This window comes from Phaethon aethereus, assembly GCF_964289735.1.
Source record: "Phaethon aethereus genome assembly, chromosome: 3".
NCBI classification, from domain to species: domain Eukaryota; kingdom Metazoa; phylum Chordata; class Aves; order Phaethontiformes; family Phaethontidae; genus Phaethon; species Phaethon aethereus.
This window is the reverse complement of record NC_138576.1, coordinates 100,462,433-100,480,595: the sequence shown is the minus strand read 5'-3', so window position 1 is coordinate 100,480,595 and position 18,163 is coordinate 100,462,433. Positions and strand designations below refer to the sequence as shown.

At 40.8% G+C, this 18,163-nt stretch overlaps 1 protein-coding gene across 1 annotated transcript in view; it reads left to right on the top strand.

Annotated features, from left to right (window-relative positions):
- Nucleotides 1-988: 988 nt before the first annotated feature.
- CAMKMT (calmodulin-lysine N-methyltransferase) overlaps nucleotides 989-18,163 on the top strand; it is a gene marked incomplete at both ends in the record, with an annotated part of 225,253 nt that continues 208,078 nt past the window's right edge. The window contains 3 exons of the mRNA XM_081998128.1: nucleotides 989-1,087; nucleotides 7,781-7,947; nucleotides 17,331-17,395. Coding sequence (XP_081854254.1) covers nucleotides 989-1,087; nucleotides 7,781-7,947; nucleotides 17,331-17,395 — 331 coding nt within the window. The remainder of the gene's footprint in view (nucleotides 1,088-7,780; nucleotides 7,948-17,330; nucleotides 17,396-18,163) is intronic.

Below are 18,163 nucleotides of genomic sequence, written 5' to 3'. Positions count from 1 at the left end.
GGTACACGCAGCTTAGCTTGCATATTAACTTACTACGTTGCTCCAAGAGGTGGTTCATGGCAGTTTGACAGTTTATCTCTAGTGAAACTATCAATCAAGAGAAAGGAAGGTGCAACTGTGCACGTTTAAATGTTGAAGAACCAAAAACCGGTAAGGTTTTAGGAAGTCTTTTTTCCCCCTTTCTAAGTACCCTATGATAATAAAATCTCATAATCCCAAGAGGGTAACTTGACAGCAAGAGCTGAACCCTCCCCGCCGCAGGAAAGCTGACAGGTTTGCAGCTCTGAGGGCGGAAAGGCCCCACGTGTTTCACCGCCCGCGGTCCCGTTCTCCCGTTCCGATCGGGCGAGGCCAAAGAAGCCGGCCCGGCCCCGCTCCCCACCAGCCCTGCTCCCCACCAGCCTTGCTCCCCACCGCCGCGGCAGCGCCCGCGGCCCCCGCAAGAACTCGCCGTCGCAGTCGGGGCTGGGCCCGCTCCCCCTCCGGCGGGGCTGCCCGGGATAAGATGGCAGGCGAGCGCGAGCAGATCCCGGCTCCCTCGCAGGGCTGCCCGTAGCAAAGATGGCGGCAGAGCACTTTAGCCAGCCGCGATAGACGAGTACGGCTGATGTCATCGCGGAGCCGCGGCGGGCCGGCACGGTCCCTGGCACGGCTTCCTTCAATCACTCCCCTTTCACACATAGCTTTGCCCTGCGGCGCGGAGGCCAGAGGCGACCCGTTTTAAGGCGCGCTCCCGCCCCTCCGGGTGCGCCTTAAGAGCCCGGAGGAGCACGGCAGCATCGTGTTCCTGGCTGGCAGCCTGTCTCTTCAGCGCTGCCCTTAGCCAAGATGGCCGCCCACTTCCTCACTCTCAAGTCCTAGTTCGGCCGGTCTGGCAGCCGCTGGAGCCTCGGCGGCAAGTCCCGGTCGGCCAGGGGCGCGCTCCCCGCCCGCGGAGAGGGTTCTGCGCGCTCCTGCCGCTTCAGCTGCAGGCGCTCTCCGCCACCGCATGGCCGAGACTGCCGGCTCTCCGCGCCGCTCCGCCGCGGGCAGGTGCGAGGCGAGCGGAGCGGGACTAGCGAGAGCCCGCTGGCGGCTGCTCGGCCAGGTAGGGGGAGCTCGCGGGCGGGAGGGGCCGCCGGGATGGCGGGGCGGGCCGGCAGCGCAGCCTGAGGGGAGCGCGCCTGCTGAACGGCGTTCCTCTGCCAGGGCGCGGCGGCCGGGACGGTTCGTGTCCCCGCCTGTCCCTCCGCGCAGGGCTACCGTGGCCTCGGGCGCTGGCGGGTCCGTGTGGCCGTTAGCTGGCAGCGCCTGAGGGGCCGGGCTCTGTCCCGGGCGGGGGTGCCGGTGCCGGTGTGGAGTTCCGCCGGCGCTGGAGGCGTGCGGAAAGCCGAGTGGCGGAGAGGTGCCCGCACCCCTGACAGGAGGTTTGTAAGGAATAGTACGCTGGGGCTTGCAAAGTGGCTTGCAGTCTTCTTCCTGGAAAAAGTAGTAATAATAAATACATATATATATATATACACACACACACACTCTCACATGTCTTTTTAAAGTCTGCCTTCAACAGATCCCAAAAGCAGTCTATGGTCTTAAAAGCAGCGTTAACGGGAGGCGGGCCGGCACCCCACAGCCTGAGGACACTAGTTTGGGATTTTAAGGCTGTGGTTTGACACCTTCTGCCGATGTTTCTAGAGGTGGTGATCATGGCTGTTACCCAAATCCTGCCCTTTGCCACCTGCTCCCCTTGCCCCCGCCATCAGCCTGCCTCTCCTGGGGAGCTGGGGCAAGACCCCGCTCCCCTGGCAGTGAAAACCATACTTTACCTGCAGCTGCAGGTCTGGTGAGCGGTGGGGCCATGTCTGGAGGAGGGTGAGGAGGAAGAAGCAGCAAGAGGTTACATCTGTGGTCGGGGTGACCAGCACTTCGTCAGCGCTGGCCTTCCGTTCTTTTTTGGGACCCTTTAAGAGCGGTGCAGGGTTGGAAAGGATTCCTCTACAGATGAGCGTATGTGTAAAGGCTTAAAAACTCGAATCAGTTTCGTTAGTTGTTATCGTTACTGAGTGTGATGGTTACAGCCCTAAATTAAATGTTTAGTCCTGTGAGAAGGCAGAGTGGTGGCAGTGGGGCCGATGGCGGCAGCTGGGTTGGAAGGGGCAGCTGGCTGCAGTCGGGTAACAGAGTGGGAGGTGTGGGGAGGTTAATATTGACCTTTTCTTTGTGTGTGTTTTTGGTTTGTAAATTCCCCAGTCCTGTTCAAAAGGACCAACTTCTGTTTTGTTATACTCTAAAGCAGGAAATGTTAAAGTTATTGGTAGGAATATCAGGGTTGTCTTTGTAGGTTTCTGTCTTAGCAGACTATGTAAGCTGTGCTCTGCGGCTATACTAGCTGTTATTTCTTTTTCAACACACTGCCTGTGGCAGACCCCTGTCTCTTAAAATCATAAAGAACTTTTCATACCAATTGAATGGGGGTGGGGGGGATGCGTGTGGGTATTTGGGGAGAAGGCTTCCATTTCTTCCTCACTACATGTATCTGTGACCTTTTCCTCTGCAGATTCCCTGGGTTTTTCCATATTCTTAAGCTTTTCTGTTGATTTTTATATGGTGCAATGAGCAAGGATCAATTTAATCTTACTAGCACATCTGAAGTAAAATCAGGTCTGCACTTTTTACTACAGTGATGCTCAGATCTATCTATGGATTGAAAGAAGGTATCAACCTTCCTTTGTATCCATCTTTAAAGGAGCACTGTCAAAGTGCTTCTTACAGTGCTTTTAAAAATGCTTTTCATACTGCTTATAATAACGCCTTACGTGAAATCAGTTCTGTGGTGTGTTTATATATTGAATTTGCTTTCACTCAATGCGTACACAGATTGATTTGCAATGGTAAGGATGCTTGAGTGCGTGCTTGCTGATTTAATTAACAAAAAAGCCCTTTTATCAGGTATCCTATGAAGCTAGCATAAAGAACCAGGGGTTTGTATAATTACCGATGTGTTCTTTATCAATAAAATGTTTTATGTATGTACTGAATTTGACATTGGCAATATTTTTAAACTTAGCTTGTCAGAATCAGGGAAAATACTTCTTGCTTTAAAAAACACAAAACCCTAAAGTAAGTTCTATGTGCAGTGTGAATTTATAAATGATTGGACTAAATTCTCTAAGGCTGTGTTTTGAGCTCTACCAGTCTGTGCAATTGATGGCACAATTATTCAGTCTGTAGTCTTTAGCAGATAAGTTAGAGGAACAGGCATAAACTAAACTCCCTATACGTACACTTGCTACTTATAGAAAGTTTAATGAAAATCTTCCCTGAAATCTGTAAGCTTTATGTATTTATCCGGTCTGTTACCTTCCTCTTGCTCTTCTCACAGAAGTCTTGCTCACCTGCTAAAGTGCTTTAGCTTCCAGAATTGAAAAATGAAAGCTAAAGTGAAGACAGGGAATTGTGTCCCCCCCCTCTTTTTTTTCTTCTTTATTCCCAACAGAATAACTTCTAAAACAAATTTTCTTGTCTTCCTGCTCCTCTCTCTGTGAAGAGTGCCTGTGCTCAAGATCTTTTCCCATGTTTTCATTAGTCTTGAGTTTGTAAATTGTCGACAGTTGAATAAAACTATTTGTAAAAATAAACATTGCACAGTCCTCCTGATGGTATTTAGAGATGATGTAGTTATAGATTATGCTGTAGCTGATTATGTAGAAACTTTCTGCATGCACAAAATAGCGTGTTCCAGTCTGCCATAGAACTGAGCAGAGGTTTGTAGAATGTCAGCTGTTACTGAATTTGGCTTTTAGTGCAACTACACCATACACAATGGGATGGAAGAAATACAGGGAATTTCAGGTGACTGTCTTTCTCCATATGTTTTGTTTTGTTTGTGGTTTGTTTTTTTTTTAAGTGGTCAAACATCTCTAGATTTTATAGGGATCCTTAAATATGGTCTTAATATTGTGTTTAGATACCAAGGGGCCTGTAACTTAGATCTTATTTTACTAGAATCTTTCTAAAACATGAGACAGTCTGGTGATGCTTTCTGGCTTTTCTTCTTTTATGTTGAAAGTGTTAATGAAAAAAAAATTGCCTTAGACTTCTGTATTGCTAGGTGAAGTTAGAGAGGAAAGAAAATGCAAGTTTGACAGAGGGGAAGACCAAAGGGTAGAAGTGGGGGCTCGCATTGGGTATTTTTGTTGTTTTTCTTTTAAGGAACCTAATCGTTGCAAGAGACTCTTTCATTACAAAATCTAAAATATTGTTACTTAGGTAATATTTATATGTATGACCTATGTACAAGCTCAACACTTGTGTATACCTATAAAGATCTTATGCAGAAGACAGGGTCTTTCAATACTGAAAGAATATCTTGAAGAGACTAAAACAAGGCTTCTGCAATTTTTAAAAATAAAAATATGCAGAGCAACTTAGCTGAAAGTTACTGAGGGAGGAGATAAAAGAAGCCATTAGCCCCAGCTAACAAACAGTCGTGTCCATGGATTCCTCCCCACCAAAGTTCTACTCTGCCATCACTTAAAAGCATTGTGTCTATTCTCCTGAAAAGCCTTTAGCTTGCTTTGATATTGGCTACTGGCTTTATGGGTTCCTTGGACGTGTTTATTTGTATTGGCAGTGAGCAGGAAGTTAGGGAGCTTAACCTTCATTGGAAGGGCATCATGAAAATAGAGAAGACTATCTTTCAACCTCTTTAAAACATCATTATGAGTTTAGATAGGTGTTTTGGTAGGAGGGGGGCTACAGGGGTGGCTTCTGTGAGAATCTGCTAGAAGCTCCCCCGATGCTCCAAGATGGACCCACTGCTGGCCAAGGCCGAGCCTATCAGCAATGGTGGTAGCACCTCTGGGATAACATAGTTAAGAAGCGGGGGGGGAGGGGGGGGGGAGGAAATGGACAATTGCAGCCAGAGAGAGGAGTGAGAATATGTGAGAGAAACAGCCCTGCAGACGCCAAGGTCAGTGAAGAAGGAGGGGCAGGAGGTGCTCGAGGTGCCAGAGCAGAGATTCCCCTGCAGCCCATGAGGAAAGCCCATGTGGTGAGGCCGGCTGTGCCCCTGCAGCCCATGGACCTCTACAGTGGAGCAGATACCCACCTGCAGCCTGGGGAGGACCCCATGCCAGCGCAAGCTCCTGGCAGGATCAGTGGGCCTGTGGAGAGAGGAGCCCACACTGCAGCAGGTTTGCTGGCAGGACTTGTGACCCTGTGGGGGACCCACTCTGGAGCAGCCCGTTCCTGAAGGATGGGACCCTGTGCAAGGGACCCAGGCTGGAGCAGTTCATGAAGAACTGCAGCCCATGGCAAGGACTCACGTTGGAGAAGCTCATGGAGGACTGTCTCCCGTGGGAGGGACCCTACGCTGGAGCAGGGGAAGAGTGTGAGGAGTCCTTGCCCTGAAGAGGAAGGAGCAGCAGAAACCAGTGTAATGAACTGACCACAGCCCCCATTCCCTGTCCCCTTGTGCTGCTGGAGGGAGGGGAGGTAGAGAAAATCATGAGTGAAATTGAGCCTGGGAAAAAGGGTTATTTCTCATTACCGTATTCTGATTTGATTGTTAATAAATTAAATTAATTTTCCCCAAGTCAAGTCTGTTTTGCCTGTGAGCAACTGCTGAGTGATCTCCCCGTCCTTATCTTGACCCACGAGCCTTTCGTTGTATTTTCTCTCCCCTGTCCAGCTGAGGAGGGGAGTGATAGAGCAGCTTTGGTGGGCACCTGGTATCCAGCCAGGGTCAACCCACCCCAGTAAGGTTTGTCACATTTTGGTTTTGTCAGTAGATTACCCTACAGCAGCAGCATATCTTTGTAGCTTGTAACACAATAGTGATGCTTTTAGGAACTGACTTGAGGAAAAAGAATATTTTGATCCTTATGTAAAAATACAGACTTCAATATAAATAATGTAATGTGTTATTTCTTTGTGCTTAGACCTCCCACTTTAAGTTTGAGGCTGTGGGAGAAATGTTCTTGTGAGTACTCAAATGCTAACCCAGAGAATGCATTCTACAGGGTGGCTAGATGTCTCTGTAGAACAAAAAACTGAAAACAGAAAAGTGTTGTCACTATTGGGTTTTTTTCTTGTTAGTAATGGCTTGCCTTTGCTTGAAAAAAAGCCCCAAAATGAAAAGCATTTTGGAAAATTAGGTCTTGGCAGTTTGTTTTAGTTGTCACTTTGTTTTGTTTCCAGGCATGCCACTATTACATGAAGATCTTAATTCTGCTAGTTTTTAAATTTGGTTCTCCTGGTTTGATGTTTTTGTGATTTCCTTTGTGTGTGTTTTTCCCCGTGTGTTACAAAAGTAGATGAAATAGTGTGGGCAGCACACAACCATTTTTAATACTTGATGAAAATGCGTGTGTCTTTCGTAGGCAGAGACCTACCGATAAAAATACATCCAAAAGCAGTAAGTCAGATGCTTCAGACCTGCTGTTAGAAACTAACAGCATAGCAAATACAATTGCTCTGCTCACATATGTAGTCTTTCCAGCTATCCTGCAAAATAATAGGTCATGGCACCAAATTGTAAGGCTGTTGAATGTGAGTGTGTTTCCAGGTAAAGCATGGTCGACAAAGGTTGGGTGCGGCAAAAATAATCACCGACCTGTTATTTTGTTGTATGCATCCCATATGCAAAGCTTCTGTTTCCGTTTTTATAATTCTGGAGAGCTACTTCTCATTGGACTTCAGATTTAGTTCTGGTTGGCAAAAACCTAAGTTGTGGTGCTCTCCTACTCAACAGAGCTGTTCCTTGTAGCTCTATTTATAGTGATAGAGCTTTTTTTCTTTTCATCACTGTGGACTGCTTATGCACCTTTGTTTTTAAAAACGCAATGGCAATTATTTATGTATTCGATCCAATGTTAGGAGAAAGAAGTTAAACCCGGGACATCTCTCCTTCCACACCACTGACCTAAAGAATAAGCCTTTTTGTCTGGCTGTGGGATGCCTGTTGTCTTCTGTGTAATGATACAGCTCAAACAGGCTGAGTGACAGGTTTTCCTGTATGGAGGAGTTGATACCCGCCTCCCCCAAAGTGCAGCGGACTATGCAGGACAGAGAGCCCATGTTTTCACGTTCCTGGACAAGTGTCTTAATCATTTAGCTATTACACAAAATGCAAATAGCCACATTCTGCTTCTGCTACTGCCTTGAATTCTTCTGTCTCTTAGCGCTGAACTTGGTGCTGTCACTGTATTTTGGGGATCATGTGAAGGTTGGCTAATGCATCAGTCCCCTTACAGGGCGCCCTGGTAGAGGAATATGCAGTTTTGGCATCTGGAAGTCTGGGGCCTGGGATAGGTAGCAAGTCTGTCAGCAGTTCTGCAAGTGTGCAGCAGTAGACTTCTAAGCTAGGAAATAGTCCACCTGGCAAACACATATCACTTGGATTTTATTAATCTGTAGGGACAGTGAGTGGCACAGAAAATTTAATAAGGGTGATGGGACAATAGGGAAGAAGCCAGTCTGCCTCTCTAATTCTGGCATGGCTTTGCTGGAGTGGGAGTTAAAAAAGCAACTTTGTGTCCTTCTGAACATAACAGTTTTGCAGTTATTGAGATATATATACTGAGACAGAATAAATTCATAACCTATTCTCTTGACCCCTACCATCAATACCATTGTTATTTTTCTCAGGCTTGACATGCTTGGACTAGTTATTCATAGCTATTAGCTAATAGCATAGCTATTACAGTTGATTCCAGACTTGCCTCTTCACTTAAATAAGCCTGTGCTTGTTCTTTTCTTGAAAGTTTTATTCTTCATGTTTAATTTGTTCTTCATTTCAAAGGTTCTGAAGAAAAAGCACTTGAAAGATGTGCATCTCCAACAAGTGTCTGTAAGAAGGTTTGCATCGTTCAATCTCTTTTCAATAGAAGACCAGAATACAGAAGAGGAAACTGGGACTTGGGTTCAGTATAAAAGCATCTTTTATCCTGAGTATAGCGTGTCCTTAAGGTAACCATCATTTAAGTACTCCTAAGATCTTGTACAGGCCTCAAATGTAAAACTCATTAGTCATTCTTCCAGTGTTTTGTATAACTAGGGCATGGTTTACAAATAAACTGTTAGATGTTATTTTTAATTGTTTGTTACAGTAAGCAGCTTGTCTGTTTGTTTTTTTTTTCCTCCGATACATTTCACTGAAGTGCCAGAGCTTGAATGAAAATACTGCTGATTGTACCTGTAACAGAATGCAAGTATAAGCATTTATTAGCTTTCTGTTTTGACATTCTTCAGATATAAATAGGATGCAAAAAAAAACCCCAACCACATTTACTTGTAATCTTAATAAAAATTTTAATGACATGATGTTATTAATCTAAAAGTTCTAAAAGCTTTTCGGTAGTGATTTAGATTTTATTCAATTTTCTTCTTAATAGTACGTGTAAAACTCAACGATAATTTGAAAGCCAATTTGCAAAACAAAAGAATGAAAAATTTTCTCTTCCTACAGAAATGATTTATACCTAATGAAAAACTCTGTTTTATATTAGAGCAGGTAAAACAAATGGAGATGTTTGTATTAAAACCAACCAAACAAAAAACACCCAAAGCCCGCCACCCCCAACCACCCCCCTCACCCCTTCTGAAGGAGTGTTAATGAATTGTCAGTAGCTTTAGCAAAACAGAAAAGTTTATAGTTCCCATTCATCACTATGTAATTTGGTTTTTTTTCCTTTTCTCCTGCTTTGGTTTCCTTTTCCTTGCTCAGCTTTGTACATGTCTATAACTTGGTTTTGCCTCAACAGGCATCATTGCAACAGTAACATAAGCACCCCTGAATCAACACTTGTTTTGCAGCCCCTAATTAGCCCTGCTGAGGGTGTAGGATTTTGCATTCTGTGCAACAGTAGAGGATATTCTGGAGAGCCTGAGTCATCGAAATTGTAAAGTGCATTTTTATTTAACTGGGACCTTTAAATTGTAAACGAAGATCTAAGACAAACAAGTGACCATCATTAATTGTGATATTTTTGCAAGGTTATAAAACAAAACAACAAGAAAAAAACCCAAACCAAAACAAAAAAGCCCACAACATGGTTGTGCAGGTTGCCTTAAATTTGCAGCTGGGTGAAAAGTCAAACACAGAATTGTTCAGAGCTTTACAAAGTCTTAATTTTCCATTTTCCAAGCTTATACTTACTGGAGCTAAAAAGCTTCAAAAGAAAACTTTTCCATTTTAAAATACTGCCTGTTTGTAATAGAAGTAGGTGCAGGTTTTTTCTGTGTATGGTCTTTTCTAGAGATCTGCTGAGGAATGCTGCAGATTCATCCAGGTGTTCAGTCTACCTAATCTCTTTGTGCAGTGTCTCTATTCCCTGGTTTTTGATCTTCAGAGGCACACTGCTAATAGGAAATGTAAGGCATTTAGGTAGAATTCAGGCTGAGCAAGTCTGCAGTCCTTTACGTTGTAGTCCTGAACTTCTTCATTCAGTCTCCTTAGTTCACTACCATGGTTTGCAACACGTGGTGTCACTTAATTTAGTAGTTATGGGAGTTTTAAGGTAGAAGGCAAGCTAAGGTTCACCTGTGCCAGCAGTACAAAAGCCAAGGGATTGTCAGGCTGATCTTGCTCTGACACTTGATATTTGTGCGCTTCTGTTTCTATCACTTTGCATGTCATCATATTATTTAGGATTTTTTATTTGGCTAATAGTAGTTTCATTAATCATAGGACACCGCTCAAACTGTATATTGCAAACAAGCATGTTTGTGTACACATGATTTTAGTATTGTGATTTTCTTATCATATAGTATTCTAAGTATGGAGATTTTGGTTTTTATGTTCCTCTGAGCTTAGCCAATGGCAATGCACAGTTTCTGTGCTGGAGCAGGCTCGCATTGGGTTTCAAAAGCTGTATACTGAGGAGAATAGGGAGATTGTCTTCTGGTGGGTTGGTTTTTTTTTTTCCATATGTTGTACCTTTCTAGAAGATACTCAGTGATCTATAAAAATGGTAATCACTGATCCTTTTAGGAATAATGATCAGAACTTACTGTTACACTTCTGTGTTAAAATGTTTTCTATCTATATTGAAGCAGTGGCAATAGGTAGCATATACTTATTTCAGAATATCACAGGATGGTAAAGAAAGGAAGGAGAAAATACTCACTGTGTATTTTATCAGGGACAAAGTATAAATACCTGCAACAAAATCTGCTTTACCATAAGTCTGTATTAAATGAAGTTTCTTTTCTGTTTTTGCAGAAGCAGTAAATTAAGAGGGTAAACATAACAGGTTAACATACATAACAGAACAACAGTTCTCCTTATGGAAACTTGTGCATCTAGAAGATAAGTAATCTTGGAGTAAGCATTCCTGAATCTTTGAGAACTCAGTATGTCTTGGGAACTTAAGGATCCTCTGTATGTCTGACAGTCTTCCCTTCCATTTTTCTCTTGCCATTGGCAAAATATTAATTATCATAATTTTCATCAATATAAACAATTTTAACAAGATAACAAGGAACATATTATTAACATATTATTAACAATAACATCAGTCAGGTAAACCCAGAACAATGTGCTTAGGTAGGAGAGCCTTTTTATGTATCTTTTTGTCAGGAAAAAAATGTTGCTATGGCTCCTCTAAAATTTTGACAAAAGTGCTTTTGAATTTCCATCTACATATGTTTTCCTTATGTATTAACATCATCTTGGGAAAGCTCATTGCATATGTTGGATGTTAAAAGGGTTGTCAGCTAATATCCTGACAAGACTAAATACTTAAGAAAGTTCATAAGGTTGTTAGTGGCTTTTGGCAAAGAGTCTAAAGGTCAAGCTATATCAGTTCAAGGGCTATCAAAACTGATCAAATTGTATATTCAGATATGCTATGACCTAGCTGGAATTACTGCTCTAGAGGGACTTGGGGAACAATTTGTTAGGCAAATAGAAGCTTTGGTAGGAACTACCAGTCGTGTGCATGCTTTTCAGAACTTCTCAACGCAGCTTGTTTTAATAACCTGCTATTCTTCTAACCAAATGTTGGATTCACATTTGGGAAAGAAGAGCTCGTGCCATATTTTTCTGCCACTATTTTGTTTTAGAATAATTCTTGTAACAGGCTTTCCAGAAGCATCAATGTAAGGCAAGTTTTGCTTAAAAAAATTAAGCTGATTCCCATAACTCTTCTAGTTAAACAGTGATCTCTAGTGTGCTTGATGAAATGTAGATTCACAATACATGGTGGAAGGTGGACTCTTGAAGTTTGTATAGGTACTAAAGTGTTTCACAATAGCTCTGGGGTATGCAGAAGAATGTCTGATAAGTGTGATTTTTGTTAGCAGTGACAGTTGTATCAAAATGGAATTTCTTGTGTTACAATCCAGAATCTCACTTGATTAGTCTAGTCTCATTTGTATTTGTACTGTATTTGCTCCTACACACTACACCCTTGTGTTGATGATATGATTTGGGTGGATACATACATTAAATTGTTCTCTAGTGTTGTTTGCAATTAATATCAGATAAAAAATAAATCCCTGAATTGAGAGGAAGTCAGCCTGGAAATAGTGCTGAATGTTTATGGCAGTTTAACATGGAGAATGTAGACATGTTCAGTCCAAACTGGAATCTTGCTGCAGTTTTCACGTTCAGATTTGGATACACTAAACTGAAATAATCTAGTCTGCAGGTGAAAAACATAAACCTCATTTTTCGTGAGACTTCTTTTTTCAACTTGCAAATCTGTAAGCTTGATGCAGAAGAAAATATCTTTCGCTACAGATATTACCCAGCCTTCTGGGTCTTTTCTCCATTAAAAGTATGGTTTTATTCATAAAACTTTCATGGTTTTTTTGTTAGCTTTTTTCAAGCTGTTTTTAACTTCAGGGGTATTTCACTTTACTGTTAAAAAACTATGCATGTGCTAAATACTTGTTTTCTTGGTCATAGGAAGATATATAGTAAGTAGAGCCATTTGAAAATGTTTATTTAATATTGTATTTCTAAATCCATCTGCTCTTGGGAATGTGCTTTTAAACTTAAATTTTGTATGAATAGTTTTAGCAGTGAAGTGATTATAGATCATAAAGATTCAGTGTCTCACTGTGGAGATGGTGTCTGTCTTTTAGACAGGAAAATTATTCTTTTATTAGAGTTAAAGGAGCAATCAATATCTTCAAATTTTCTATTTTAGGGTATGGATTTACTTCAAAATTGTAGGTTCATTGTGAGCAATTAGAGAAAAAATAAGCTATTTTTGTGGCAAAATATTTTCCATTGATCAGTCACTTGATGTTTCAAATAACTAAATTGCAGAACTGAAAAGAACAATGTTAGCAGCTTACAGGAAGGGTTAAGTCTTTGTAAGGAGTGTTAAGTGTTCTTTGCAAAGTGTCATGCCTTTATTCTGAATATGAATGAACCTTTAGATAAAAATATGAAAGAAATTATCAGATTTTTCCAGGTCTTTGCTTTAGAAATGAGGAGCCTGTTATTTGTTTGTGGCAAGTAGTATGTTAGATGGTTTAGGATTGAATTCCGTTGGCTATTCCTATAGGATATTTCTGCTAATAACATTTTGAAGTTTAGGGATAGACTTTAAAAAAATGAAGGGAAGCAGATTTCACGGCATGTTGCCTATTCCTTTTATTAGTGTGGATATGAGAAACTTGCTGTCTTCCATTTATTGCATGCTAAGAGACAAGTGTGGATTTAGCATCATGAAGGCTTGGCCACAGGATGAGGAAATTGAGAAAAGAGATAAGAAGTGATTTGGCAACATATTTCTTTCATTCACTGATCGAGCTATGATTCTTCCATCATACTGCCCAAGACTTGTGTGTTTGTAAAAAGAATTTATAGGCAAAGAAGCCATTGTTTTGGTTACTAGTAAGCTGAGATCTTGAACTGGACTGAGAGTTATCTTGTTTTGGTATACTCTGGCCCAGAAAAAGCGCCTCATCAGACAACTCTGAGATTCTTACTGGGCTGCAACGGCAATTGATGGTGACACTCACCAAGCCTTTTTGTAAAGTAGTGGTAGCAGTAACTTTTTTACCCTTATACTGTCTTTCATTTTCCACAAATAATGTAGTTTTATTTTGTATCCAGGTTAATAATGTATGGTGACATGTTTGAGGGGGAGTTGAGTGTTATATGGAAATGTAGTCTATTTTAGTTTTTGTATTTTTTTAAGTTTAGTATATATATTTAGTTATTTGTATTATTTTTCCTCATTCAGTTGAAAAATAATAGAAGGGAAGGAACTTAGTTTTTTTCATTATGATTGATGAAAAGCATACCTTAATAGGGAGCTACTGAAGGATTATTTTTATTCTACTGTCTGCAGCTATTTATAAACACATGTAAAAGCCTGCCACGTCTGTTGCTTGAATTGGAGAGGAAGGAATATTAATATATTTTAAAGATACCTCTTTCTCTGACTTTATTTATACATCTAAAATTGATTTATTCATAGTCTAGAGTGAGGAATCTTGCTTGGCTTTATATCAGGAGAAACATGTGTTAAATTAGTTTGTCTTTTATAGATCTGTTTTCTATAACTCACTGCCTCAGCCATAGAAATTTTTGCATATTGTACCTTGAAGATTTGTAATAAGAACACTGCAGATCAAATTAACCATGCTGGCCTGAAATTCACTTTCTCCATGATGCTTACCTTTGCTTACTATACGTTCTTTGTTGATCTCAGCAATCACAGCTTTGAACTTCAAAGAGGTTCTCCGAACCGCACAGCATTCATTGCGTATTCCAAAGCATTAAATACTAATATTCTTCTGTATTTTAGGGTGCTTGTGGAAATCTATAGGAATTTTGGGGTTGGGGTTTAATGACAAGCTTTTGTGATTCCTTTCCTGGACTTTCATAATTCAGTGCACATGACATTTACAAACTCTTCATGGGCAGTTTTTAAGACATACTGTGGAAAGCTGTGATTATGACAGGCATTCACAGAAACAAGATGTGATGTGTATTGGCAGTTTTCTCTGGGCTCAGTAATGGAGGAGCAGCTGATGGGATGGGACAGTGAAGCAGCAGTTGTTACAGAAATGCTGGGGACGTATATGCAGAGCAGTGGAACCCAAACTAGAAGCTGTAGTTTTTAGGTGCAGGACTGAGTAGCATGATCTTTATGGCAGAATTTGGTGTTGGAGAATACCTGTACTTACAGGTGCATGTAACTTTTAGTCTCCAAGTGAGGTCTGTGATGGAAAAGAGTTGGAGTAGCTGGTGTAGAATTTGTCTGCAGGCTCTACAAAGACAGTCCTCCAAATGGAGAAAGGTGTGGCTATTGCTGTTTGGAAATGTGTCTCCCTGAGCTCTCCCTTTCACAAGTAGATCAGCTGTTGGCACGTTGCTTTCCTCAGTCCGAAAACTTGTCAGCAGTAGAAGTTATGCTCAGTTCTTTACTGTTTTGGGTTCCCTAACTGTTAAGTGGTTACCAGTGGAATTTAAGTGCTGCTTCTTTAGCCTGCTGTAGGAGAAGAAGCTTTATCAGCAGGAAGAGGTATTTTCTTGTCATGTTAATTGACTTGGGAAGATTCACTGTTCGTAAAGTCTTAAAATAGTCCATAATGGTGATATAGTTAAGACCTGAGATGTGATTTATTTTGGAGTAAATGAGAGCGGCTTTGCTATCCGGATCACTGTTGAGATAATGGCTACTCCTCTCATTCTAGGAGATTGAGGTTGCTCCCTGCTTTTGTTCAGTGAAGCTTTCATAAGCTGATCAGACTAAAGGAAGCAGCTGTTAAACTTAAACCCTGTCCTGTTTCACAGTAAGTGTGGAGTGGGCATCTGGAAGACTGGGGAGAAGGGGGAGGTCCCTCATAGCAAAGCTGTATGCTTCTCATCATTAAATTATGGTTCACTGATGTGCTTGCTGTGAACAATATTTGTGAAAGCAAGAAAGAGATTGCTGAGACAGAGAGTTAGAGACTTTGAATGTTACAGGCAGCCAGAAAAGGGTGCCTGTGCAAAATGCCTCTGCGGGCCAAGAGAACTAAGGTTGGGGTGTGTTGTGTTTGTACTTGGACACCACAAGCTTTTGGCCACTGAATGATAAATACAAGAACATGTTTGAAATTTGTGTGTGTTGATTTTAATTATGGAAGGAATATTTTATAATTGGAGGAAGAGCTGATCCTTAATGAAAACTGGGTGTACCAGAAATAAATGTAGATGAAGAACATTCATTGAGTTAAATAAAACATCACCAAAATTTCAGGACAACCCTAAAAATAATAGGTGTGTGGCACGCATCTGTTGTGGAATCTTAGCTTATTCTTCAGGCTGAGGTACTCGGAGCTGTCCACTTCTCATCTCCAATTATAAACTACTATTTTGGAAACGTCCTGAAATTTGGTTCAGTGATGATTTTAAGTCTGGTTCTATGGTTGTATAATTTATCTTTTAGCCTTTGTTTACCTATTGACCCTGAAGTATATAAATTGTATTCTTTTCTAGACAAGGACACTCCATTTGCTCCGGTTTTTCTTTCTTTATAGCATTCTGTTGAACTACAGGTACTGGACTGCTAAATTGTTCATACTCACCTTTGTTTGCTTCATTTGGAGATTTGCATGATAAATCTCTGTTCTATATGGACTATGTATGTCAAGAAATTGAGGGGGGGGGAAAAAACCAAACCAAAACATGTTGTCCCAGGACTAGTCTACATGCCAACGAAGATTAAAATATTTCTTTACATTCTCAGCATCCCCACCCTGCCCCAACCTTACATTCATTTAGAAGATGAGGCATTCACAGCTGTCTGAGAGACCCTGACTGTGTCAGACATAAGCACAGTTACGGAGTTTGTAGGATGCGAAGGAGTCAGCAGGGGACAGTTTACAAGGCAGCTCTGTGGTTGGCAGAACTACTGATCCTATCCACTTCCTTGTCACTTCCCTTGAATTAACTCAGTTGCATCGGTTAGCCAATCTGATTGAACACAAACTTGGAAACAAAAAGGCGAGGAGGGGGAAGAGGAAAAAGTGCCCTTTTAGTACTGGTGATCTCTCAAAATTCTTGTAGGCTCCCACTGCTGCTGAGGAATGTATTTTTGATTTGTTTTTTATATAGCTGGGAGAAGAGCTTTGAAGTCCAGGCAAATATTTCATAACATTTTTAGTATCTTTTTTGTTGCCCCTCATTTCAGTTTCTGCTAACTTGATTTCCATTTGATTTTCATTTTTTTTTTAAGAATTAGTCTAGTTCCCGTTTTGCGCTTCTCAAAATTTAATGTGCAAATGTTTCTCTAATGCTTATGCTTATCAGAAGCTATAAATAGGTTTTTTGCTCTATGAATATAAAGTTTCATATTTGCAAAAAAAAGTTCATTTTTTTTGTGTGTATCATTCCTACAACAATATTCCTTCAGAAAATAAAAGCTGAGGGAATGAAAACTAATTTTGTAGGTGCTATAATTGTTGGATTTCTTCCATTTTTTCAGTGTTTCAAATTAGTATTTTCCTAAACAGCCTTAGAAGCTATATTTGAAACATTATTGAAAGACTGTGTTTTTGTATTTTACTGCCTTGTGTAATTATCTTTAGATTTTTGTAATGTATTTGTGAAAGAGCTATGGGATCTAATTGTTCTAAAGTGCAAGATTTTTTTTTGATTTGTTCATTTTGGGCCTAGATTAGTTTGGAATAGTTAAAAGAATTTTAGTTGCCTTTTTTTGTAGGAATCTAGCTAGCCTGACATCTGTAGCATTTAGAGGAAGCTTCTTAGGCAGATTTAAATTCAATTTTGGTGCATGTTCTTTCTGCTGCTGTCAATGTTTTGCTCCCTGTGTTCTAAAATTTGCCGTGCGGTATGTGAAATTCAGTCAATTTATTATCCCAGGTTTTGAATGTTTATTTCATTTGGGTTATGCAAATGTAAAATCAAAGAAAATGATGTTCACTGAACACATTAATCAGTTTCATTGGTCACATTAATTAAATGAAGTGGTTTTGATTTTTGTGGGAGAAAACAGGAGTCTGTGTACAGCTGCTGTTCAAAAATAGTCTTTTGTTTTTCCTTTTCAAAGAAATCGCGTTACCAAAATACTTCCTTTCCTATATGTGAATTCCACAATTAAATAAAAACTGATTCTCTTTGGAAATGTTTTTGTTTTGATAAAGTATTAGTTTTTGAGAAACATGTTCCTGGTTCATGGATGTCAGTGATGCAACTTTGAACACTAGTGATTGTCCCCTTGTTTTCCCCCTGGTGGCCATAGTAGTACCTCTTTGCTACTTGTCTGTGAAAGGGGGTTGTGACAAGTGGACATGTGCAGTGAATCTCTTTTCTGGAGAGGGAAGACTTTTTTTTTAATTGTTTATATGTTGGTGAAGTCATTATTTCTTTTTTCTTCCAGATTTCACAACGGACTCTTAAATGTTAAAGATGTTCTTACAAGTTTTGACAACACGGGGAATGTCTGTAAGTCATTGCTTATTGAAATACAGTACTATGTTGATAAAAGTCTAGTTGTAACAATATAAAATATTACTGTATGAGTCCTCAATAGCCATCTCTAATCTAGCTGAGAAACACCATTAGTGCAGTCAGGGATACAGATCTACTACAGATCTACAGATCTATCTCAGCACAACGTTTTATGCATTGCCCTGTTTTATGTAGCACAGTTGTTTGTGTGCATACACCCTTGAGTCATCCCAGTGCAGGTTATTTTTGGTTCTGTGACTGCTGCGGGAACGTTAGAGCAGCTAAACTAGGTTGGAGAAAAAAATTAGTTTAGCCCATTGGTTTGCGTTGGCCAGTAGCCAGCACTGGTCATCTATGCAAGAACACGGGAGGGAAACCATGATACCTCTAGCCTGGAGAGGGTAAACTCAAAACAGAGAAGAACAAAAGAAAGCACACAGCTGGGTTGTGAAACTCCTCCCCACAGAATGTTTTGGATCCTAGAACATCACATGGATTCAAAAAGCGAAGGGGGAAAAAATTGTGCAAGAAAAATTCACTGTGGCTTCTAAATATAAAGACATCAATTATGGTTTACGAAGTGCTGTATGTTACGAGAATTAATGGGGCGGTAGGATGATATGTTTGTCCTGATCTTTCACTCTTGTCTAAGCATCAGTTACTGGCTGCATTAACCTGAGACGAGATGAGCTGTAAGTGGACCTTCAATGTCTGACCCAGTACGGCTCTGCTTCAGTGTACTCATTAATAAAATCATCTATG